The 22495-nt window shown below is 38.8% G+C and overlaps 1 protein-coding gene across 8 annotated transcripts in view; it reads left to right on the top strand.

Moving 5' to 3' along the window:
* BACH1 (BTB domain and CNC homolog 1) overlaps positions 1-15766 on the top strand; it is a 48380-nt gene extending 32614 nt beyond the window's left edge. For all 8 annotated transcript variants that reach the window (XM_087418172.1, XM_087418170.1, XM_087418174.1 and 5 more), the window contains 2 exons: positions 676-882; positions 12123-15766. In XM_087418172.1, coding sequence (XP_087274298.1) covers positions 676-882; positions 12123-12578 — 663 coding nt within the window. In that variant the 3' untranslated portion in view covers positions 12579-15766. The remainder of the gene's footprint in view (positions 1-675; positions 883-12122) is intronic.
* The last annotated feature ends 6729 nt before the right edge of the window (positions 15767-22495 follow it).

Here is a 22495-nt window from a genome sequence, read left to right as displayed (position 1 = left end):
AATATAATTAAACTGTCCTACAATTTTGTTAATTTTTAAAGTTATCTTCTCCTTTTTCCAAATTTAAGTATGTAGAACATGACTTTAAAACATTAATAAGATTTTTCTAACCATTTCTACACTGGCAAGTTAAATGTGTAGCTTTTAAAATGAGTTATGCAAAACTACTATTTTCCTCATAGAAAAATAAATTTTCTGAAATGCTTTAGAAATTGCTAGTGTAATTATACCAGTATTAAATCAATGCTAGACAATAATATAAATCAAAGAATAAAGTAGTTTTTTTTTTTTTTTGGTTTCGGTAAAATCACATTAAAAACACTTTAGAAAGAGGCTTAAAGATATCTGTGGGGTATTTAACATGCCCTAGTAAAATAACTTAAATTCTTTTTTTCATTTTAAATACATTAATATTTGAGTTATGTTTGATTAGCTGAAAACAGTCTGCTTTTCAATTTATTTGTCTTCTGAACCCTCTCTAAAATAGACTAGAAATAGCAATTAAATTATCCGTCTTTACTATAAGGGAGTGTATAGAAATTGGGAATAGAGGTCTTTTCTTTTTAAGTCTAAATGAAGTTCTCTGGAAAACATAGATGTATATCTTCTTCTTCCTAGATTTAAGTATAGCTGCAAAATACTGCAGCAATTACTAATGTTTACTTCCCATTCTAGGTAAAACTGCCATTTAATGCACAGCGAATAATTTCACTCTCTCGAAATGATTTTCAATCCTTGTTGAAAATGCACAAGCTGACTCCAGAACAACTGGATTGTATCCATGATATTCGAAGAAGAAGTAAAAATAGAATTGCTGCACAGCGCTGTCGCAAGAGAAAACTTGACTGTATACAGAATCTTGAATCAGAAATTGAGAAGCTGGTAAGTGTACAAGTTTCTTGTTATTTAAATTCCACCACATTGATTCATGCTTTCTTTTTTGTAGAGGAAATAGCTATTTCAATTCCTAGGTCAGATATAATGCTCAATTAAACATTAATTTTAAAACTTACCAATTACCATTTTAAGAAAATAAATTATATGACATCTTCAGAAAGCTTAGGAAATAAAAAAAATTAGGGTTTTCATAGGCTATTTTACTTGTGTAAGTATTCTACATATTTAGCATGTTATGCTATAATATGTAAGTTGAGAACTATTTGAGTCCTTTTTTTTTTAATGATTCACACATTAAAGATAATTTTACTATCTACTTAATTCTTAGTGGTTGAGTAAAGATTAAAGAAATTATAAAGCACCTAATCTCTTTGTGCTGTGTTTGGTGTCTATAAAAGCTAATGTTCCAGTTGTTAAATGAATTGTAGACTTGAATAACTTGTTTTGCTTGGTACCAAACAAACTAACTTGGATCTTTCATCTAATGGAAAAAATTCATATGCTGATATGAATAGGAAATTTTAAGATCTAATGAATGAGAAGTGAGAAGAATGCTTACTTTATTGAATCTTATTTTCTATTCCAGCATCAAAACATAAATTAACTGAAAAATGGATTAATTTGCACCCGTTTCTCTGTTCTCCTATTGGGTGGGGGAAGGAAGCATTGTATGAAAACAGACAACTGGGGTAGTGCACGCCAGCTAAAGCTAAAAATATGGTTAGAGACAGCAGGAAAACAGTGCCTAGAAGTAGTAAAAACATTCCTTGAATGTTTAGTTTTGTGTCTTTGTTAATTATTGGTGAAAGTTTAATATTGTGATTGTAGCAAGTCTTCAAGCATAAACATTCTAGCTTTGAATGGCAATTAAAAAGAAACCATTTAGAAGAAAAAACTGTGCCTTTATATGCCCTCGAAAAAGTGGAAAAATAAAAATTCATTGTATATTGCACGTATACCTTAATTATGCAAAAAAGATGAAGCATAAGTGTATAAAAAGATGAAAGAGAAACCAGATGTTTTACAAATAGAGGCATGAGAGAGATAAAAAACCTATGTGATACTGCTAAATGATTAAAGTTGTCAGGATCAAAGAAGAAAAGTTACAAATTCGGGAATATTTACACAGTACTTTTTGGATATGTATTAATCCATACTTACAAGCACTAGTATTCTTTCTTATTATCCAACTTTGAATTAAACACTTAACTTGCCTTGATATCATTTTCACTTCAGTTATTATTCTGTACTGTAGTACAGAGATGCTTATTAGACTGTTGGGTTCTGTAGAGCTATTTGAAATCTATATAAACTTACACTTGGAGAGTTCTTAGATCTGCTTCTCATAGTTCTGTCTTCTGCCTCAGCTGGTGATAATTTATAACTGTCAGTAGAATTTATCCAGTTTTTTTCCTTTCCTAAAAACAAGCAAAAGTGAAAATAAAACAGACCCTTTAGATTGATTTTGTTTCATCAGTAATTTTATTTTATACATGGATACTAAGCAAATATGTTAGAGAGTAGCTATTACCCAGAATATTACTATTCTGTTTCCTGGCTCATGGGTCTTATTTATATTTTTTGATAGAAGTCAGACATTGGATTCCTGGACAGTTGATGTTTTCACTAAATTTCAGATATCTAGAGCGAAGAGGCCTTGCTACATTCTTTGGACTTTCTGCGTCTTCTGCCTTTGCTTCAGCAGAGAGAGGTGGGAGATACAGTGGTTAAAAGCATGGAATTCTGCATCAGACTCCCGTCTGTGGCACGTTGTAACTTTGGGCAGGCTATTTAATTTCTCTGTCCTTCAGGCTTCTCATCTGTAAAATGGGATATTACTAGTTCTTACTTTATAGAGTGGGTGCTCATTTATGAAGATTAAAGGAGTTAAGTAAAGCTGAAGAACTTAGGAAAGTGCCTGGCGCATAGCACTCAGTAAATATTACCTTTTTCTTCTTCTTATTGCTATACTATTACTTACCAATTTTCAGTTTTCTCTTCCTTGATTGCTTCTTTCCTAACGTCTCTGCCTAAACTGTAAACTCTGGGTTTTGGACCTCACCCTTATATTGCCTCTCGTTGTAGTAAGGTTCTTTTCATATGGTCAGTGGGGTAACTATTGGTTAATTTCCAATACAAAGGAATATTTGGTTTCCCAGCAGTTTTTATGAAATAAAAAATCAGAGTGGTCAGTACCCTGTTTACCTATTGTATTAATTTGGACTCTGTGGCTGCAAGAAACAGAACTATCTGAAGCATGAATGAATGAATGAGTGAATTTGTTGTGAGGATATAGGTATGTCTCATTTAGAAGCCAAAGAATGGAGCCAGGCTTCATAAAAACCATGGAATAAAAAAGTGGAAAACTGCCAGAAACCCAGGGAATCTTCTCTCTCAGCTTGTTTCTGTGCATCTGCTCACCCTGCACACCACAGGGTGGCTTTTTGTGCTGCTAAGTGCATATGGGAAGAGGGGCTGCAGCACAGCTCCCGAACAGTTGCACTCTCCTCTAGGGGCTAGTCAGATGGAGACTACGGTTTTAGTCGGTTCTAAATTCCCATGGAGGGAGCATCTAATTGGCCTGTGTCGGCTCAGGTTTCCTCTTCTGTGGCTAGAGAGCAGGGACAAATAGCAGAAATGTGGCTGCCAAGAGCTCATCTCTCTGGGCAGGCAGAACAGACAGCCCGAAGGGCCTGCTCACCCAGATGTGTGCCAGTCTGAGCTCAGTTCAGTCTCTTTCCTCTTTCAGAATATCCCCAGAGAAGACATGTTAGAATTTTTTTATCAGTGACTTGCCCTGTGTTTCAGCTTCCTTGAGCTCTCTGCTCAGTCCTTCACACTACTCTCAGTTCTAGTGATTTATATAGGCAAACTCCAATTGCACAGTATAAGGGGCACATTATAAATTTCAGTCCTACCACAGATGTCTCTCAGATGAAAATAAGCAGAAAGTGTGCTACTTATTAGCTTATAAAAATAAGAAAGCTGGCCCTTTTCCCAGAAGTAAAAGAATTTGATGCTTAAGATATGTATTACGTTAAGAAGTTTGCTTAAAACTTAGACCCCAGTTATTGGGCGATGTTATGGATCTTGTCTTTGTAAAGAGAGAAGAACCAGCAGTAGTTACAGCCACACTTCTATCACAGGTTTGTATTTAGTGGTATGGAGAGTTGAGAATATGGAGGAATGTGACAGATGTTCTTTTTTTTTAATTGACTTGTCACTTTTGGAAGCACGGCCGGTAGACAAGCAGTGTTTCCCAGGCTTTATAGTCTGGGTGGGATTTTAGCAAACCTATTTAAAGGAAATTGTTTCATAATTAAACAGCCATTTTTGTATAGCCAATGACTGATTGGATTAACATGTAAATAAATTCACAGTATATATTGCCCTGGTCTGGTAATGTTCAGGCTAGGGGCCCCATATTTTAGTAAGCTTTGGTCTTTGACTATTGGCTATAAACTTTTTGCAGTTGGTCCTAAGAGCAGTAGCATAATAGACTGTGGATGGATCAGCACATGAAAAAAAGTTTTTGATTATAATAACAATAATGATTCTAAAATGTCTTCAAGGTGGGTCAGTAGGATAATTATCATGTATAAAGGACACTTTTATAGTCTTATTTTGCTGGGAAAGCTAAAGGGAAATGTTAGTTCGAATTCAATAAATTAATGAATTGTATTTCTCAACAAGATGTTCAGTTAGAGCCTAAATAGAACCTTTGAGGAAAAGGAAAGGTGTGTATTTATTTGGTGGATAAATTGATGGTAATGACTTTTAACATTTATTTGGAATTGATAGTATGTTAGAGGTTAGGCATTAATTCACCATTGCTTTTACTATAAGGATTGAATATGCATAATCTATAAATCAATAACATGACTTTTTAACCAATAAGTATAAAGTCTTGAATAAAGTTCAAGAATCATTAAGCTTCTGTTACGTGTTTGGCTTACAAAGCTCTTGTCTTGATAGGATTCTTTACAAGGTCCATGTTTATTCTTTTCTGGAAGATTAATTCAAAAGTTAGAAAATATATATATCTCTGGTATCATTTTGGCCTCAAACAAAGGTAACCTTGAAATGAAGGGAACTTTGCTTTTTACTTTTATTTATTTATTTTATTTATTTATTTTTGTGAGGAGATCAGCCCTGTGCTAATATCTGCCAATCCTCCTCTTTTTTTTGCTGAGGAAGACTGGCCCTGGGCTAACGTCCGTGCCCATCTTCCTGCACTTTACATGGGACGCCGCCACAGCATGGCTTGCCAAGCAGTGCGTCGGTGCGCGCCCGGGATCTGAACTGGCGAACCCCAGGCCACCAGAGTGGAGCACGTGCACTTAAGCGCTTGCGCCACCGGGCTGGCCCCAAACTTTGCTTTTTAAAGAAAAAAATTAAATTACCAAAATGGATTTCTCTTAGAAGGTATCAAATATTGATTGATATCAACTTATACATGATCAGAAATCAGAATATTCACAAAGCTCTTCAACTTAGGGTTAAGGTGTTCAGACACCATTTGGTTTCATTGCCTTTGTCCGTTGTAATGGTATAGGAGTCTGTCCTTAGTGTTTTGCATTTTGTGGTGAAGATTGTATTATTTTATTAAAGATAAACCTGTTCTAGTCACATTCTTCTGGCTCTACCTTTGTGCACACTGCCTTCTCCACACATACCTTGATGGGCCCTTCTGGAACCTTCCCTCTGCCACTCTGTGATGCCCTTGAGCAGGACATCTTGAAGTGTGGTCTATGGGCCATTGGCATCAGAGTTATCTGGGGGTGCCCCTTCAAAATGAACATTCGTTAGTCCTATCCCAGACCTGTGGGAGGGTCCCAGGAACATGCATTTTTATAAAAGTTTCCAGGGTAAATCTTTATTATGCACATTAAATTTTGAGAACATACTGCACTAGAACACGGAGGTCAGATGGAAGCTTTAGAGTCAAATGCCTGGAAATCCTGCCTGGCCACTTGTTACCTTTGTGGCCCGGGGCAGTTATTTCACCTCCAATACCCATATTGCCTCATCGATAACATGGGAGCATAAGAATAGTATCTCCCTCAGGATTGGTGCAAGGATCAGATACCATCAGGGGTGGAAAGCTCTTTGTACTGCTCAGCACATGTTCAGGGCTCAATGAATATTTGTAGTTGTACTTTAAATAAAAGTGGTTCTCTATTCTTTCTGTAAGCATCTGCTAGTCACTACATATTAAATTTGTACTGGGTACCAGGAAATGAAGGATAAAGAGACATAGTCCTTGCCAATAAAATGCTTGTAGTCTCATAGGGAGCCAGGTTTGTGTGTTTCCATTTTTTCTTGAGATTCATCTTCCTCCTCCCATTCTAAAAATTTCAGAAGCTTTCAGAAAAGTTAAATGAATAATACAATAAATAAACAACCCATGTAGTACATTTACTCCCCATGTAGATTCAACAGTTATTGACATTTTGCCACATTTGCTTTGTCTCTCTTTCTGTCTGTCTTTGTCTCTGTCTCTCTCGGGCCAAGTGTGTGTCTCCCTGCTCTGGATGGTTGGTCTGTCGGTCTTGTCTCTCTCTGTCCCTATTGGTCAGTCTTTATCTCTTTCTAACCACAGTTGGTTGATCTTGGTCTCACTGGCTTTTCTCTCTGTGTTTCTATTGCTCTTATTTTCTGAATCATTTGAAAGCTACCACATTATGACATTTCACCCTTAAATGCTTAAACATACATCTCCTAAAACTAGACATTCTTACATAATCTGTATCATGTATCTTTACCAATATCTTTATCCTACCTAAGAAAATTAGTCAATCTTCAATATTGTATATAGTCCCTGTTAAAATCACCCTAATTGTTCCCCAAATATATTTCATGTATGTACTTTCCTTTTTTTCAAACTCAGATCCAATCATCCCATAATGCATTTGGTTATGGCTTTTTAGTCTCTCACACTAGAACAAGTCCTCCCTCTTTTTTTTGTTTTCCTTTTAATGACAACTTTTTGAAGAGTCCAGGTCAGATTTCTCATAAAATGTGCCACTTTTAATATTTGTTTGATTGTTTCCCCTTGGTTTTAACTCATTGATCCATTCCTTGTATTGCTTGTAAACTGCAAGAGTTCGAATTGTCTAGATTGAGATTAAACACTCACTGGTGGTGTGTCCGTCATATTGCATCACTTGGGGAGGCACACAGCGTCAGAGCATCCCACCTGAGTAGAAGAGAATTGCCAGATCATTTTCAAAATTGTATTTTTTGCCTTTTTAATTGTTCAGTAATCTGTGGAGTGTTACTTAGGCAATTTGTGAATATCCTGTGCCCCAATACTCCTACATCCTTTGCTTTTTAGCGTATGTTGATGGCCTTTACAATGGGGATTGCAAAATAGTGATTTTTCTAATTCTGTCATTCCACTTACACTTATTGGTATTCCTCTTTAAAAAGAACTTTCCTTCCCTCCTCTTTTCCCTCTTTCCCACCACACCCCTTTATTATCACTGTGGACTCACGGATTAATTTTTTCCTACTTTAATTTCTTAGAATCCATAATAGTCATCTTTTTGATGTTGATATTTTTTCAAACTTGGCTGGGGAGAGCCCCCTCAAGCCAGCTGCTATGTTCTTTTGACATGACCCCATTAGTGCTTCTGTGCCATCTAGAGCAACATGTCATGGGCTCACCTTGTACCTCTCTTGTCCCAAGACTTGGAATCGCCCCCTTCTCTAAAAATCCCTGGTTTCTTTTAGGAGGTATTAGATTTTAGAGAGTGCGCTTGCTGCTGGAGTGTTGCTCCTTCTGGGCCCTTTCAGTGGACAGAGCTAGGAAGTGTGTGTGTGTGTGTGTGTGTGTGTGTGTGTGTGTAAAATCATGAGTGCATCCAGTATGTATGTCATGCTTCAATAAATAAAAGTAAAAAGTGTGTTAGAAATCATGAATTCATGTAGATATTTCCAGTCAAAATTTACCAGTATGGAGCTTTTGTCTCTGCATCTTTTATATGTTTATATTTTGTCTCTTTTCATTATAGAGAAAATCTTGGCTCCCTATTACATTAATGTATTTGCTATTTGAGATATATATGTCACAAAATTACAGCATCAGTATTACTATTAACAATAAACAGATCGAGTAATATTTAATATTTCTTTGCTTTTGTCTCTACATATATACCATAGTACTGAAGTTTAAAGTTTAAAAGTTATTTGAAGTAATTTTTTGTCTGTTAGCAATTTGATATAGAGTAAATTAATTTGTTTCTGTTTATATTTATTACTAGGATTTACTCTTCATATTTTTTTATTTTTTAATTTTTGAATATGTAAAACCTTTATATGGTTCAAAAGTTAAAACTATGTTTTAAAAAAGCTATACTCCAAAGTCTTGATCCCATCCTCTCCGTATACCCTGTTCGTAACTATTTCCTATAGGTAACCATTTTCAGGTAACCATTTTCATTAGTCTCTGGACATTTTTCCTTATGTTTCTTTTGTAAAAACAGGTTAGTATTGTATTGTATTCTTGTTACCTTTTTGTGTTACCTTTTTCTGCTACATAGAAATATTATATATATACTGTGCTATATTTTACTTTTTTCACTTAAGAAGTGATTTCCAGGAAATACTTTTCCTCGTTCAAAGAGGTTGCCCATTCTTTTTACAGCTCTATAGTGGCTGCAAAATCTCCATTGTGGCTGTAGCACAGTGTATCCAAACCAGTTTATTGGTGGACATTTTGGATGCTGCAGTGAATAACTTTGTGCATTGTTTTTTTAATGCTTGAGGAAATGTATCTTTAGGATAGATGCCTAGAAGTCCGATTATTGGATCAAGGGTAAATACATGTGTAGCTTGGTTAGATATTCGTGAGTTCCCTTCAGTAGGGGTTGTAGCGTTTTGCCTTCCCACCAGCAGTATATTTGTGTCTGTCCACCCACAACCTCAGCAAAGAGTTTGTTGTCAGCTTTTGGATTTTTTTCCAGTTTGATAGTGAGAATTGGTATCTCATGGTAGCTTTTATTTTTCTCTCTCTTATGAGTAAAATTGAGCATTTTTACTCATATTCTTAAGGGCCGTTTGTATATTTCTTTGAACTATCTGTTCAGAGGTTTTACATTGTAAGGAAATATTAGTCACCATCTTCTAGCAGTGAGTACTCTTTAACCTAAAATAAATTGTCACTGTCATCTGGCTCTTTTCGTGCCAAATTTTCCCATCCCTTATCTTTATTGGGTGAGTTATATTTAGAATCTTTTTTTTAAACTTCTTATACTTGAATGAATATTGTACACTAACTGTTGAAAATGTAGATATGGATATAAATTTTGTTTTGTTGTCATAAAATGAAGAATAGTACTACACCACCAATTTTATTCAATTTTTTTTTAGATCTATGGTTAAAGCGTCATCACTTCAGACTTATGATTTGTACAGTTGCGTTATAAGGAAATTAAAATAGATTGTAGAAATAGGTTGCAGGACACTGGTAGTGACTCTGTTTGGGAGGTGTCTTTAATAATGATATCATAAAGTGATTAAGTGGAATTACCTTTACTTATTTAACTATTTATTATTAAATTAAGTGCTATCGAGTAAATTTGTGTTTTAAAATTAGAGTGGAATGGGGAAAACAGCTAACTGCCTGGAAACTTAGCCACGCAGGAGTTAGCTTAAAGTGCAGAGGAAGAGACGGGAGTGTGTAACTTAGAGGAATAGTCATGGTAGAGTTCCAAGGTTGTACCCGTTGGGCTTAGTTGCTGTGAGGAAGCAAGCCGCCTTGTGTGGGGCTTACGAGTGCAGTGATGCCATCCTTCATGTAGGGGTCGAGCAGTGAGAATATTTAAGACCATACTGATGTTTATCTAGAGATAGAGAAGTGATAAAACATTTCTAATCATAGTATCTGTAGGTTGAGTTCTAATTTCTGGAAGGAAGCTCAAATATGCATTATTTTGCTTAACCATATTTAATTTAAAAGACCAGCCAGCAGTTGAAATTTGTCTCTTGGTGTTTAGAACAGAGATTCATCCCACCTTTGATAGAGGAGTCTATGGCTGAATATTGTTGTGACTGAGGAAGAATATTTCTCATTTTTTTCTGGAAGCCTTGTTTCCATCCTCATTTTGATTGGCTTCTGAGAGACCATAAAAAGAAGTGGGTGCTGAGTGCATTAAAAGTGTTCCTTCTCTGGACAGGTGGGAGTAGGCACTGCTCTCACCCTCTACGCACTTGCAGACTCATTTTATCAGAAGACTACAACTGACGAACTTTCCATAAGAAAAAATTTACTTGCTGAACAATGATCTTGATTTTATTTATTTATTCATTTATATATGAGTAAATATATATATATTCCTGATCGATACCTTTTTTTGTGTGTGTGTGTGAGGAAGATCAGCCCTTTGCTAACATCTGCCAATCCTCTTCTTTTTTTTTTTTTGCTGAGGAAGACTGGCCCTGGGCTAACATCCATGCCCATCTTCCTCCACTTTACATGGGATGCTGCCACAGCTTGGCTTGCCAAGCGGTGCATCTGTGCGCACCCGGGATCTGAACCGGTGAACCCTGGGCCACTGCAGCGGAGCGCGTGCACTTAACTGCTTGCGCCACCAGGCTGGCCCCCCATGCCTATTTTTTCAAAACAGAACAGTTGTATAAAAATCCGAACAAATTGGAGAATAGTTTGCAATATAAAAATTATTTTATATTCATTATACATTTTCTCAAAATATTAGATGGCCTTGAAATATTTAAAAAATATCAGTAGTTGGATTCATATGCAGTTTTGTAGAAAACTTTTGATATAAAACAGTAACAGTACTTCTTTATAAAGCAAATTTAAATGTTAACTGGCAACCTCAGCTCTCCAGAACCTGCTAATGAGCGGAAAGCCAAGAGTTGTCAATAAATTTCACAAGAGAAACCTTTGACCTTCTATCAACACTTATTTACTCTTACCTTATAAATAGCTTGATTATTTGGTTTCCTCACTCGTACTAATTAGAAACAACGCAGTGGTAGAATAAGAAGGATGAGGTGGGGCAGTGATGGAGAAAGACGTGCTGTCAGCAGCCACAAGTGATGGTGGACAAAAAGGCAGGAACCGGGAAAACTTTTGAAAAAATTCTGTGGTAAACTTTCCTGTAGGGATAGAAATTTAAAATAATAATAATAATAACAGCAACAAAAATAAATATTAACAAACAAAATCCCACCTCCCCCCCACCCAAATTCTGCACACTTTAGTAACTCACCCACTAGCTTTCTGACTCTGGACATATTAAACTCCAAGTCCCATCTATGAAGTGGGTTTCATAGTACTTAAATAAGCAGAGGCATTGTGTGGATTACATAGCTGAGATTGTGTAGTGGAAAACATTTAGCACAATATCTGGCACAGAGTAAATGCTCAACAAATATTAGTCATTATTAGAACCTTGCAATGATGGAGTCGCAACAGTTATGATCACTGTACTTGTACTTTTTTTGGTTTATTCCATCTAAAATGTCAGGTCCATGGGCCGGCCCTGTGGCTTGGCGGTTAAGTGCTCGAGCTCCGCTGCTGGCGGCCCGGGTTCGGATCCCGGCGCACACGGACGCACCGCTTCTCCAGCCATGCTGAGGCTGCGTCCCACATACAGCAACTAGAAGGATGTGCAACTATGACATACAACTATCTACTGGGGCTTTGGGGGAAAAATAAATAAATAAAATTATAAATAAATAAATAAATAAATAAAATGTCAGGTCCACACTTGCTAATCTGCAATCCGCAAATCCAAAAAGCTCTGAAAACCGTGCAAGTGTGTCACAACTGTTTTGGCAAGAAAACTGACACAAACTGACATCAGGCTATGTAGAGTCTTTATCCTACTTTGTGCATTTATTTGTTATTTTAATATATTTTATTTAGAAATGTAAAGATTTTGATAGTGGGGTGCTGCCCCAGACCCTGCTAGAGGAAATATGTGTGCATCCATATTATCTTTCTAAAATCGGAAAAATTCTGAATCTCAAGATACATCTTGGCCTAAGAGTTTTGGATAATAGATTATGAGGATGATGGGCTTTGAATTGAAAGCCCTCACTGTGATGATGGATTTTGAATTGAATTGAAAGAAAAAATTCCGTGTGATCTTATTTAATGAGAAGACACTGTATACACGCATGTTTGATCACCTTGGAAATGTTGGTTGAACTAATAAACACAAGTCGTTGTATTCTCTTTCCTGCCTTCACAGCAAAATGAAAAGGAGAGCTTGTTGAAAGAAAGAGATCACATTTTGTCAACTCTGGGTGAGACAAAGCAGAACCTAACTGGACTCTGCCAGCAAGTCTGTAAAGAAGCAGCTCTCAGTCAAGAACAAATACAGATACTCGCCAAGTACTCAGCCTCAGACTGCCCACTTTCATTTTTAGTTTCTGAAAAAGGAAAAAGTACTCCTGATGGTGAACTTGCATTCCCGTCAATTTTGAGTTTACCTGAGGGGTCTCCAGCTGGGCCGCCTGCGGGAGAGCAAAGCCCTTGCTATCCCAGCACAAAGAGCAGCGAGGTAGGCCGTACGCGGGGCCAGGAGTCCCGGCCGACTTCCAGCGCCACCTCGGAGCAAGCTGGGCTCGTGGAACAGTGTCGGCAGAGCGGCGGCATCTCAGATTTCTGTCAGCAGATGACCGATAAGTGTACTACTGATGAGTAAACTTGCATTCGCTTCCTTCGAACCATCTGATTTTTCTACTGAAAATTTGACATTGTCTTGAAAGCCTAATACAGCCGTCTGTCTCTTAACAATATTGTTTTCCCCCTAGTAGTTTCCTGTTAAGGGAATTCCTCTAAAGTCAACCCTGACTTTCCTTGATTTCCACAAGAGATGCAGAAATGATTTGCTTCCTGGATACTGAAAAATCACATGTGAAAATATAGTAAGGCTTTAAAAACTCATGATTTAAAGAATAATAACGATTAGTAATATCTCTTCCCAGGATTCAAAATGAATATGAAAATGAAAACTGCAGCATATCAAGCAACAGTTTAACATCCTGACAGGTCTGCACAGAGTGCCTACTAAAGAAGTAGCCTGCAAGAGTTTAATAACCTGACCTTTCTGTAATATACTGGTTCAAAGGAAAACTTCTCCCCAAGTCGTGCTGATAGAGTTCACTTCTACTCAGAAGTAGGGTGTCAACTACTTGGGAGTATTTGTGTAGAATTGCAGTGTGAAAAATAAAGAAATGGTTTTACCTGAATCCTGGAGCTTTGCTCTTCAGCTCCTGCTGAGACCGGGGATTGGTTGGCCTGCATTGTGACTCCTAAACTGCACTGGGAATATTTAGGAAATAGGGGCAGGCAGTTGGCCTAACGTGGAGGCTTTTCCTCCTCCTCCTCAGTGTGGACTTTAGAAATTCTGGCTGCATAAACAATAGATGTGTCATTTTCCCTTTTTTGTCTTCAGTCTCTAACACATCTGGGTCCATCATGATCTTTCTGTCTCCTGACATTCTTGTCCCTTTGGAAGAAGAAATAGGACTCAGGATACACTGGTGTGAGTGAACGCATTGGCAGCAAAGTTCTAGCCTCCCTAGAATCCTTTAGAGCTTACCAAAACACAGGGCTGTTTGCCTTCCCAGCATAGCTCACCCATACAAGAAAACCAGATGTCACAGGGAAAGAAAATTGCCTACATTTATCAGGAGTGCAGTTCATTTTTCATCCTATTTTTGAAGTCCTGTGGTTTACTTGTAAAAAGCATTATTGTAGATAAAAATGTATCTACAGCAACTGTGCAGGTTTGTGAAATAGGATGAATCTCGATCTTGTTCCATTGTGCGTTTGAATTTGGAAACCAGATTTAATCTGGCTCTCTTCTCCCAATCTGGTGTGTAAGGGCACACAAATCATTTTGATTTGGATGTTTTAAAATCAGTCTTTGTGTTTATTCAGTTCTGTTTTAAAATGATAGGTTTTATTATCTGAGCACCTACCCCATAACATTTTACAGTGATTCTTAGCCATTCTGGCTTTGAGAGTCAAATGAGAACTATAGACTATGGACCTTCTCAACAACTGAAAAAAAAATTCCATATATTCACATTCAAAGAAACATTTGCAGAACCCAGTTTTAAAGGGTGCAAAGGAGTAATTTATGTGTTAGGATTAGAAAATACTTCATTTCACCAAGATCAGACACCTGAGAGAGAGACTTATGTAGATTGCATCCTGAGTCCAGTGAAGGGCCCATGTCGCTAATGTAGGGGACAATCATCCATTGTGTAGGAATGAATCTGAAGCAAGTGGACCTTTGCCGTGAGAGTATATGGGGACCAGGCTTAATATTTCAGAGTAATTTGTCAAATGCTACCCTTTTTGATGGGCGAGGGAGATAGTGCTAGTATATTTTCAGTGGTTTGTATGTTATCTCTGTTATTGACTTAGTTGTAAGAGAAAACTAGTTAGACTTGTTTATTTCCTAGAGGCTTTTATAGGAATTTGTCAGGGAGAATGATGATTCTATGATAATGCATCCCATAATACAAAAGAATTGTGTGTGTGTATCCCCATGTAGCTATTTCTTTGATACGTGTAATTTTAAATGTTAACTTCAAAATATAAAATAATATAAAAACTTTTCTGGTTTACAAAATGTAAAATCTTATACAAGCCAATGGAATCCTTGATTTCCTACCTCAGTGTACACTCAACTGTTTGTCATATCAGTTTGTGGATGTGCAAATGTCAAATAATCTTTTGCTTTAATTGCTATTGTAAATAACTGCTTTGAAAGGTTACTTACTATTTTACCATAAAACCTAGTTGTCTCCAGAGTTTAAATATGATTTTTAAGGCACTTGGTTTAAATTTCTCTCTATATATAAACAGTTTAGCATTAAGGGTTTATTTTAATGATATTCTGATTATTTGCCAAGTGTAATATGTCCTAAAATATAGCATTAATTTTAATAGCATGTAATACAAGTAAGTACACTACCTCATACCTACATGATTTTCAAGTTGTGATACAGAGGGACAGAGATAAAAAAAATTTTATCTTTGTCTTTTGGCCATAAAGTGGGGAAATTTTCTATATACTGCATAGCATTATACATTTATTTTAACATTAACTTCTAAAGAAGTTTTTCTAAGAAAATTTGTTTTCAGTTGATTTTTTTTTTTTTTTTTTTGAGACTGCCGAAGACAAATGACAGGATCATGTGTATACAGTGTATATCTTTTCCTTCATGCAGAATTTTGGAAAGGTTGTTTTCAATTTGTATATTGCCTATTTACGTGATCATTGTTCCTTATTTTATGAATTGGCCTTCTCAGTGCTTGATGATTTTTAACAAGCTGTTATGTCTAACCCAGTAAAATAACATTACCTTAAAATTTTTTTTGCTATTTGAATTCTACAGCGATAGCAAGTAATTTGTTAAATTGTTATATTCAAAACAAATATGGATATAAATATTGGTTCTTCGTCTGTAAATTTTATAACATAATTTACTATAGCTTAATGCTTAACCAGTTTTAAATAAGGAATTAAATATATTTGATGCAGAAGACGATACAGGTTGCATGTGGACACTCAGCCACATTAACAACTTGGAAAAAAATCAAACAAATGACAATGTTATAATGAATTCTCAGGTGAACTTTTTTCAGTTATGAAACATCTATTTTGAATTTGTAAATATTTTAAGTGTTTTATTAAGGCATGTAATAAACTATTCTTTGAAACCTGTTGGGCAAAATGAAAATTTAAAGCCATAATAGTAAAAGATGGCATACTGATTGTAAAATAAACAAATAATAACATCTATTGATCTTTTTGTATCTTTCATAATATAATTTTCTAACAATGCAATAAAACCACTAAATTTTTTATCCATATCCTATTAAGATCATGTTTCATTAAAAGTAAACTTTCATAGTATTTAATTTATATTTTCTTCCTCATGTGCTTATCTAACTGTAGCAAACTATAAATGTTAGATGTTGGTGATAAATTGACAGTTAAATAAAATTCTCTAAAATTACCTCTAATTAAATAGAGTTATACATTCCATTTCCATTTTCTTATCTCTGGTGTGAATTTACTAATTTTAGTCTTTTGATCAAGTAATCAATATGACTATACCATTTGTATGAGGGAATCTTTCATTATTTGATTATTGTGCCTGAAAGAAAAATATTGCCAGCACTCAAGTGTTCAAGGAAGCACAGATTTCAGCCTTGCTTCTGATTTACTTAATTTCAGTCTTTGGATAGAGATGTAGGGCTTTTTAAGGGGATACTATCTCTATCAGTCCTTAATTTTTAAAGACTTGTCTGCTGAGTCAACTCTACCATGTTACATTCAGCTTCTAACCAGACCCTTGTCATCAAGTATTGAGCGGCTGCTCAGAGCTGTTGGCAATCTAGAGCATGGTCTTCTCGTCTAGTAATAGTGACTCTTAAGTGGGGGCGATTTTGCATCCTAGGTATTTGGCAATTCCCAGAGACACAAATAGTGGGAGCAGGATATAGGATATAGTATCTAGTAGGTAGAGACTAGGGATGCTGCCAACATCCTACAATGCACAGGGAAGCCCTCACAACAAATTATCCACCCAAGATGTCAGCCGTGCTGAGGTTGAGAAACCTTTACTAGACCAGCAATGGAGTCAAGGTGACGTGTAAGAAAGTGCTCAGTCATGTGAGGCAGTTTGAGTTCAAAGCTACAAGAATTAAAAGGAGAGGGAGTAAGAAATATGGAATTTCACCAGGCTCTGAAAGATTTCAATCTGAATCAGTATAAAGTTAGTCTCTGGGGAGAGAAGGCAAGGTGGCACCAGTAAGCCTGGTATGTTAATAAAATAAAGGGAGGAGGTGTCACAGAGGGGGAGGGGACCCAACCTAGTCTGTTAAGCTCCATAAGGGCAGACACAGGGTCCCCAACATCTTACGTAGTGCCCTGCACATATTGACCCTATCATTGAAGGCTTGAGGTCAGACTTAAAGAGCATTAAGAACAGAAATGTAAATAGTAAATGTTGAGGTTTCTGAGGGGGACCAATAAATAGCACTCTCTCCCCAGCCTGAGTTTTGGGCCATTTGAGAAGTAAAAAGGTGATGGGTGGGGCCGGCCCTGTGGCTTAGCGGTTAAGTGCTCGCGCTCCGCTGCTGGCGGCCCGGGTTCAGATCCCGGGCGTGCACTGATGCACCGCTTCTCCAGCCATGCTGAGGCCGCGTCCACATACAGCAACTAGAAGGATGTGCAACTATAACACACAACTATCTACTGGGGCTTTGGGGGAAAAATAAATAAAATTATAAGAGTTGTTTTCCTTTGGGGGAAAAAAAAAAAAAAAAAGGTGGTGGGTGAAGTCCACATTGCTGATGGAGGCCAGGTCGGAAGACACAGTTTTATAGCTGTTTAGCTGAGTGAGTTTCCTAAAAGAGAACTCTGGAATTAGGCAGACTTACCCAACCAGTCCCACCCAGTCGCCCCAGCTCACCCTCAAAGGGGCAGAGCCCTTGGAGGAGCGGGAAAATGTGCTCTGTAGGCAGGCAAATCCCAAGACTAGGGGATGGCTGAGCCAAGTGAGCTTAGTTACTCTCTTACAATTTACTGATCAGAATCAAAGACCACCTCCCCAGGGCCAGTGGGAGAAAAGGGATAGAGGCTAGGAGGGTGTTTAGGGAAAACCCTTGCCCTGGAAACCAGGATTAGGGAAAGATGTTCCTTTTTGGTTTTTTTTTGTGAGGATGATCAGCCCTGAGCTAACATCTGCCAATCCTCCTCTTTTTTTTTTGCTGAGGAAGACTGGCCCTGGGCTAACATCCGTGCCCATCTTCCTCCACCTTATATGGGACGCCGCCACAGTATGGTTCGACAAGCAGTGCGTCGGTGCGTGCCCGGGATCCGAACCAGTGAACCCCGGGCCGCCGCAGCGGAGCACGCGCACTTAACCGCTTGCACCACCAGGCTGGCCCCAAGATGTTGCTTTTTTATATTTCTCAGCTTTAAGTTCTCTTGAAACATTGGGCTTAACCATTGCACCACTGCTCAGCCAGGACTCTGGCTAATCCCTTGGAGGAAGGGAGCAGACCTGGTGTCATCTTTATGAGGTCACTCACCTTTATGAGGCCACTTCCCCAATACCAACCTCTACTTTTGGGGGTAACTTCCTGGGAATGTCAGTGGATGATTTATCTTTGGTCTCCCAGAAGCCTCTGAAATGGATTTAATAGTTTATTAGCAAGTAAACCAACTCAGAGGCTATTTGGTACTAAAGACTGAAAATTAACTCCCTGTCCTATTTCCTATCTGTAATTCTCTCCTTCCTCATTGTCCAGTATAGCATATCAAAGTTTCTGCAGTGAGATTAAATTCAAACGTAAAAAGATTCCCATGGGAAAATGCATGAGAGAGTCCAATCATAAAATGCTAGCAACAATAATAACCCAAATTTGAATATACATCTTTTCCCGTTAGTAAACTTTTAGGGGAAAAAGAGTTCCAAAATTAAATCCCTTTGGAAATGAAAATCCACAATCTAAAGGAGTTAAATAACTAAATCAAGTTATCTTGCCCCAGATTCCTGGGTGGAGTCGAGGTTCTTACGGAAGCTGTAGCTGAAATTGTCTCTCATGGGGTGGTAGTTCCTGCAGTGCCCCAGAAAGAGCTAGGTTCAAGGCCGAGTCTATGAGGTTGTCACTTTTTAGAACCTGAAGAGTTTTCACAAAATTATCACAGCCTTGGCCCCACACCCACGCCTGTTTCGAAACAAGCCAATTCCCAAGCACTAAACAGTTAATCCAGACAAAACTGTGTTCCCAGCACTCAGCACCTAGTGCTGCCCAGGACCATACTAGAAACTCAGCAGTATCTGAAAAAAAGATGGAGAATATCTTGGTTTCAGCTTCCCCAAGATGCCAGTGTTCTAGAACTCACAACCTGTGGTGTTTTTTTTTTTTTTTTTTTGTGAGGAAGATCAGCCCTGAGCTAACATCCATGCCAGTCCTCCTCTTTTTGCTGAGGAAGACCGGCCCTGAGCTAACATCTATTGCCAATCTTCCTCCTTTTTTTTTGTTCCACTTTTTCTCCCCAAAGCCCCAGTAGATAGTTGTATGTCATAGTTGCACATCCTTCTAGTTGCTCTTTGTGAGACGCGGCCTCAGCATGGCCCGAGAAGTGGTGCGTCAATGCGCTCCCGGGATCTGAACCCTGGGCCGCCAGTAGCGGAGCGCATGCACTTACTTAACTGCTAAGCCACGGCGCCGGCCCCACAACCTGTGATCTTAATCTCAATTGGGAGGACTCGCAGAAAGGGCTTAATTTTGGCCTTATGCATTGATCATTTCTGGGGGAGAGACTTCACCATGGTATAATGCCTTCATTTACAGTATTTCTGGCACCCAGGACCGATTGAGTGAGGGCTCCCTCTAGGGGCTTCAAGGCCACACTCCTGTGAACAGGCATTTTCAGGCCTGAGCCACAGTGGTGTTTAGGCTGCCCTTTGCAATGCAACGTTTAGGCCTAAGAAAGCTGCCTCGTAGGAATGGTTTCTCCTTTACATGGACTTAAGCAAGCCAGAGCCGACTATAGACAAGCCACATGGATCCAAGGCTAGTCCCTCCACTGTATCCTCCTTGGACCTGAACACAGAATAGAATTTGGGGCAGGGGGTGCAGCCTTGGTGACTCTGGCCTGGCATTGCCACTTAAAAGCTAGAACCTTACTAGCACTGTGTAATGCATTGGAACCCAGCTGCCTTGGAAACAGCTGGAAAGCCACACATATTATTGTTCCCAGATCTGCCTAAAAGGCTTGTGAAGTCTCCTTTTCCCCTGGAGACTTAGCAGTGGTGCCTTGAGGCCGCCTGCCCAGGCTGGGGGCCCTCTGCCTGCAATTTATGCCACATTGCACCCACTTTCTAAGGCCTCTTGCAATCCACCAAGGAGGGTCTTTTGGGGATATTTCTGCCAGTTGAGTTTATAGAGTGGGCATTGACTGAGAACCATCAGGGAGAAACTGATATAAGGATTCTCTTCGTCTGCTTTGCTTCTCTCAGATACCACTGAGTGTCCACCACAGCCTTTGGGCACACTAGGTACTATGTTCTGGGAGTACAACTTGTCCTGGCATAACTCTAATGGCTTGTTTTCAAAACGGGGCACAAATGCTATGATAGTCTTGTGTGTCCTGTTAACTCGGAGTCCCTTTAGACTCTTGGCATTGAGCTGACACAACTTCCGAGTCGCTGAAGGAATGACAGACACTGTTCCTGTGAGAGGTGACCCACACTCTGCGGAGGTCCTAGTGCCTTTTGCTTAAAGATGACTACTCAGCGTTTCCAAAGGCCCAATGAGGGCAGTTGGGACTCCGCAGAAAGTCACATTCTGTGAGTAAAATGCCGCAAGCTACAATGACCCTCCCAATTCACAATCCTTATAGGCTGTTCTAAAACCTTTCACCCAGGGCCAACTACACTACTGTGAAAACCCACTGGGCCTGATACAAGCCTCCACACACCACCAAAGTGAAAATTCCCTGGCCCCACTACACACCATGGCTCTGCAAGTTTCCAGATCACATGTATATTTTACTACCCAAGTTCTATCAGTGTCTCTCAACACTGTCTGCCACAAATGTTGGGTTTCCAGGGAAGCGCTTCATATCTCCTTCCTGAGTCATGAACAGTTAGATAAATAACATGAAGTAATGGTGGATAGAAACCAAAGTAAAACCTCAATTACTGATAAAAAGTAGTTGAAGGAGTAGCCTAGAGCGAGAGCCTGGTGTGAACTCCAGAATGAGGCAAGTTTACCTCGTCATTTTGTCAGAGGAAGTAACTTTTCCTCACTCCTGGTTTCCACGAAAAGAGATCTTCCTCTAAGCAGCACCACACCCCCTATCTTGCCTCTCCTCTCATCAGCACGAGGGTGGGGAGGGCAGAGTGTAACTTGTGCTACCTGGAGACAAGCATATCCCAAGAGGAAGAGTGACCATTCTGAGCAGAGAACAACTAGCTATTCTTCCAAAATTTATCTATCAGCTAGGTCGCTCCACCTCTTCAGGGACAGAGTGAGTAAAGAAGTTAAGGGACGATCTTCTTCCAGAAGCCAGAGCTTAGGAGGTTAAGGGAAGAGTGTCGAGAAGAGTCGTGGAGCCAGTGAGTCTGGGGGCTTTGAAAAGTTTGCAAGAAGAGAAAGAGCAAGATATCCAAAAGATAAGCAGGCCCCAACAGAAGTCATGGACTCAGCTCCCAGCCTCCCAGTCCCCTGGTGGGAACATAGGTTCAGGTTTAAAAACAAAGAGTTAGCTTTTGCTTAACCCCAAACACTTCTTTTCCCTCTCCCTCACCTCTGTTGTCTACACTGTTCTTGAAGTATAAATGAAAAGATAATGGAAAAGATTTTAAAAACTGGGTACAGCACATTCCTTTTTCATTTAAACGCAGCCATCTTTTCGGCAGACACTGCTTTCCGTCTCCTCTTTTAGTTTACATTTCATCACTGTCCAGAACGCCAGCTATTTCCTAAACAGTTCATTTCCTTCTTTCAGGAGACTAGACCTAAATAATTTTCTGGATACCATCTTGATACGCAGGTTTCTGATGTGATATTAATCTCATGCAAGGAGATCCTGCTAATAATACCCAGAGCTCTATTAAATGTGGAAATATCCGCTGTAATTTAATCTTTCTAAAGTAATACCTCTTTGGTCCACCTCAGAAACTTAGTCTTTTTGCTTTGGACTATTAATCTCAAAGAATTTTCCTTTGTACAATAACTATACATATGTTTTGCTTGTTTTGATTTAAGTAATAACCTTTAATGAACAGGACCACTACTAGTACTTTTAAAATAAATTTTCCTGAAGAAAGACTTTGTGTTTTTAAACGCCATGTTTGGCCTCATCTGAGCTTTTTTTCTTTTTGCTGAGGAAGATTTGCCCTGAGCTAACATCCGCTGCCAATCTTCCTCCTTTTGTGTGTGAGCCACTGCCACAGCATGGCCACTGACAGACGAGTGGTGTAGGTGTGTGCCCGGGAACTGAACCCAGGTCGCTGAAGCAGAGTGTGCCAAAGTTACCCACTAGGCCACTGGGGCTGGCCCTTGCCTGAGCTTTTTATCTGGTTTTCAGAAGACCTCAACTACGACTGTCAGCATCTGACATTTGAAGGGTCTGTTGCGGGGAACTGTGGAGAATCGAACCTGCCAAGAAGTCTTCCATACCATTCCTAGAACTTTGAGTATATGCTCAGACAGCTCCATTTTGGCTAAACAGATAAATGAGTAACGATTGGGAGAGAATCTTAATGCGGAATCCAGGATGGGGCTTGAAACTTACAAGAATGAGGAGTGGAGCACATATAAATTAAGGAGATCAAGCTGCTAAGATGAGGTAGGAGAATTGGCGGATATAAGCGCTTAGTAGACTGGCCTTGTGTTCAGTAGGGTCTGGGAGAGCAGACAGCTGCAAACACTTTAAATAGGGTGAAGACGAAGTATGCAATTATGGACTAAAGGAGTTGCACAAATTTAGGCAATGACTCAGGCACGAATCCAGCAGGGGACTGTGGGGACAAGTAGAAAAAGCATAGACCTGGCGTTCAGACAGACCTAGGTTTG

The sequence above is a fragment of the Ceratotherium simum genome, chromosome 27 (genome assembly GCF_057802395.1).
Source record: "Ceratotherium simum simum isolate JZ-2026a chromosome 27, ASM5780239v1, whole genome shotgun sequence".
Lineage (NCBI taxonomy): Eukaryota > Metazoa > Chordata > Mammalia > Perissodactyla > Rhinocerotidae > Ceratotherium > Ceratotherium simum.
This window is presented reverse-complemented; position numbering and strand designations above follow the sequence as displayed.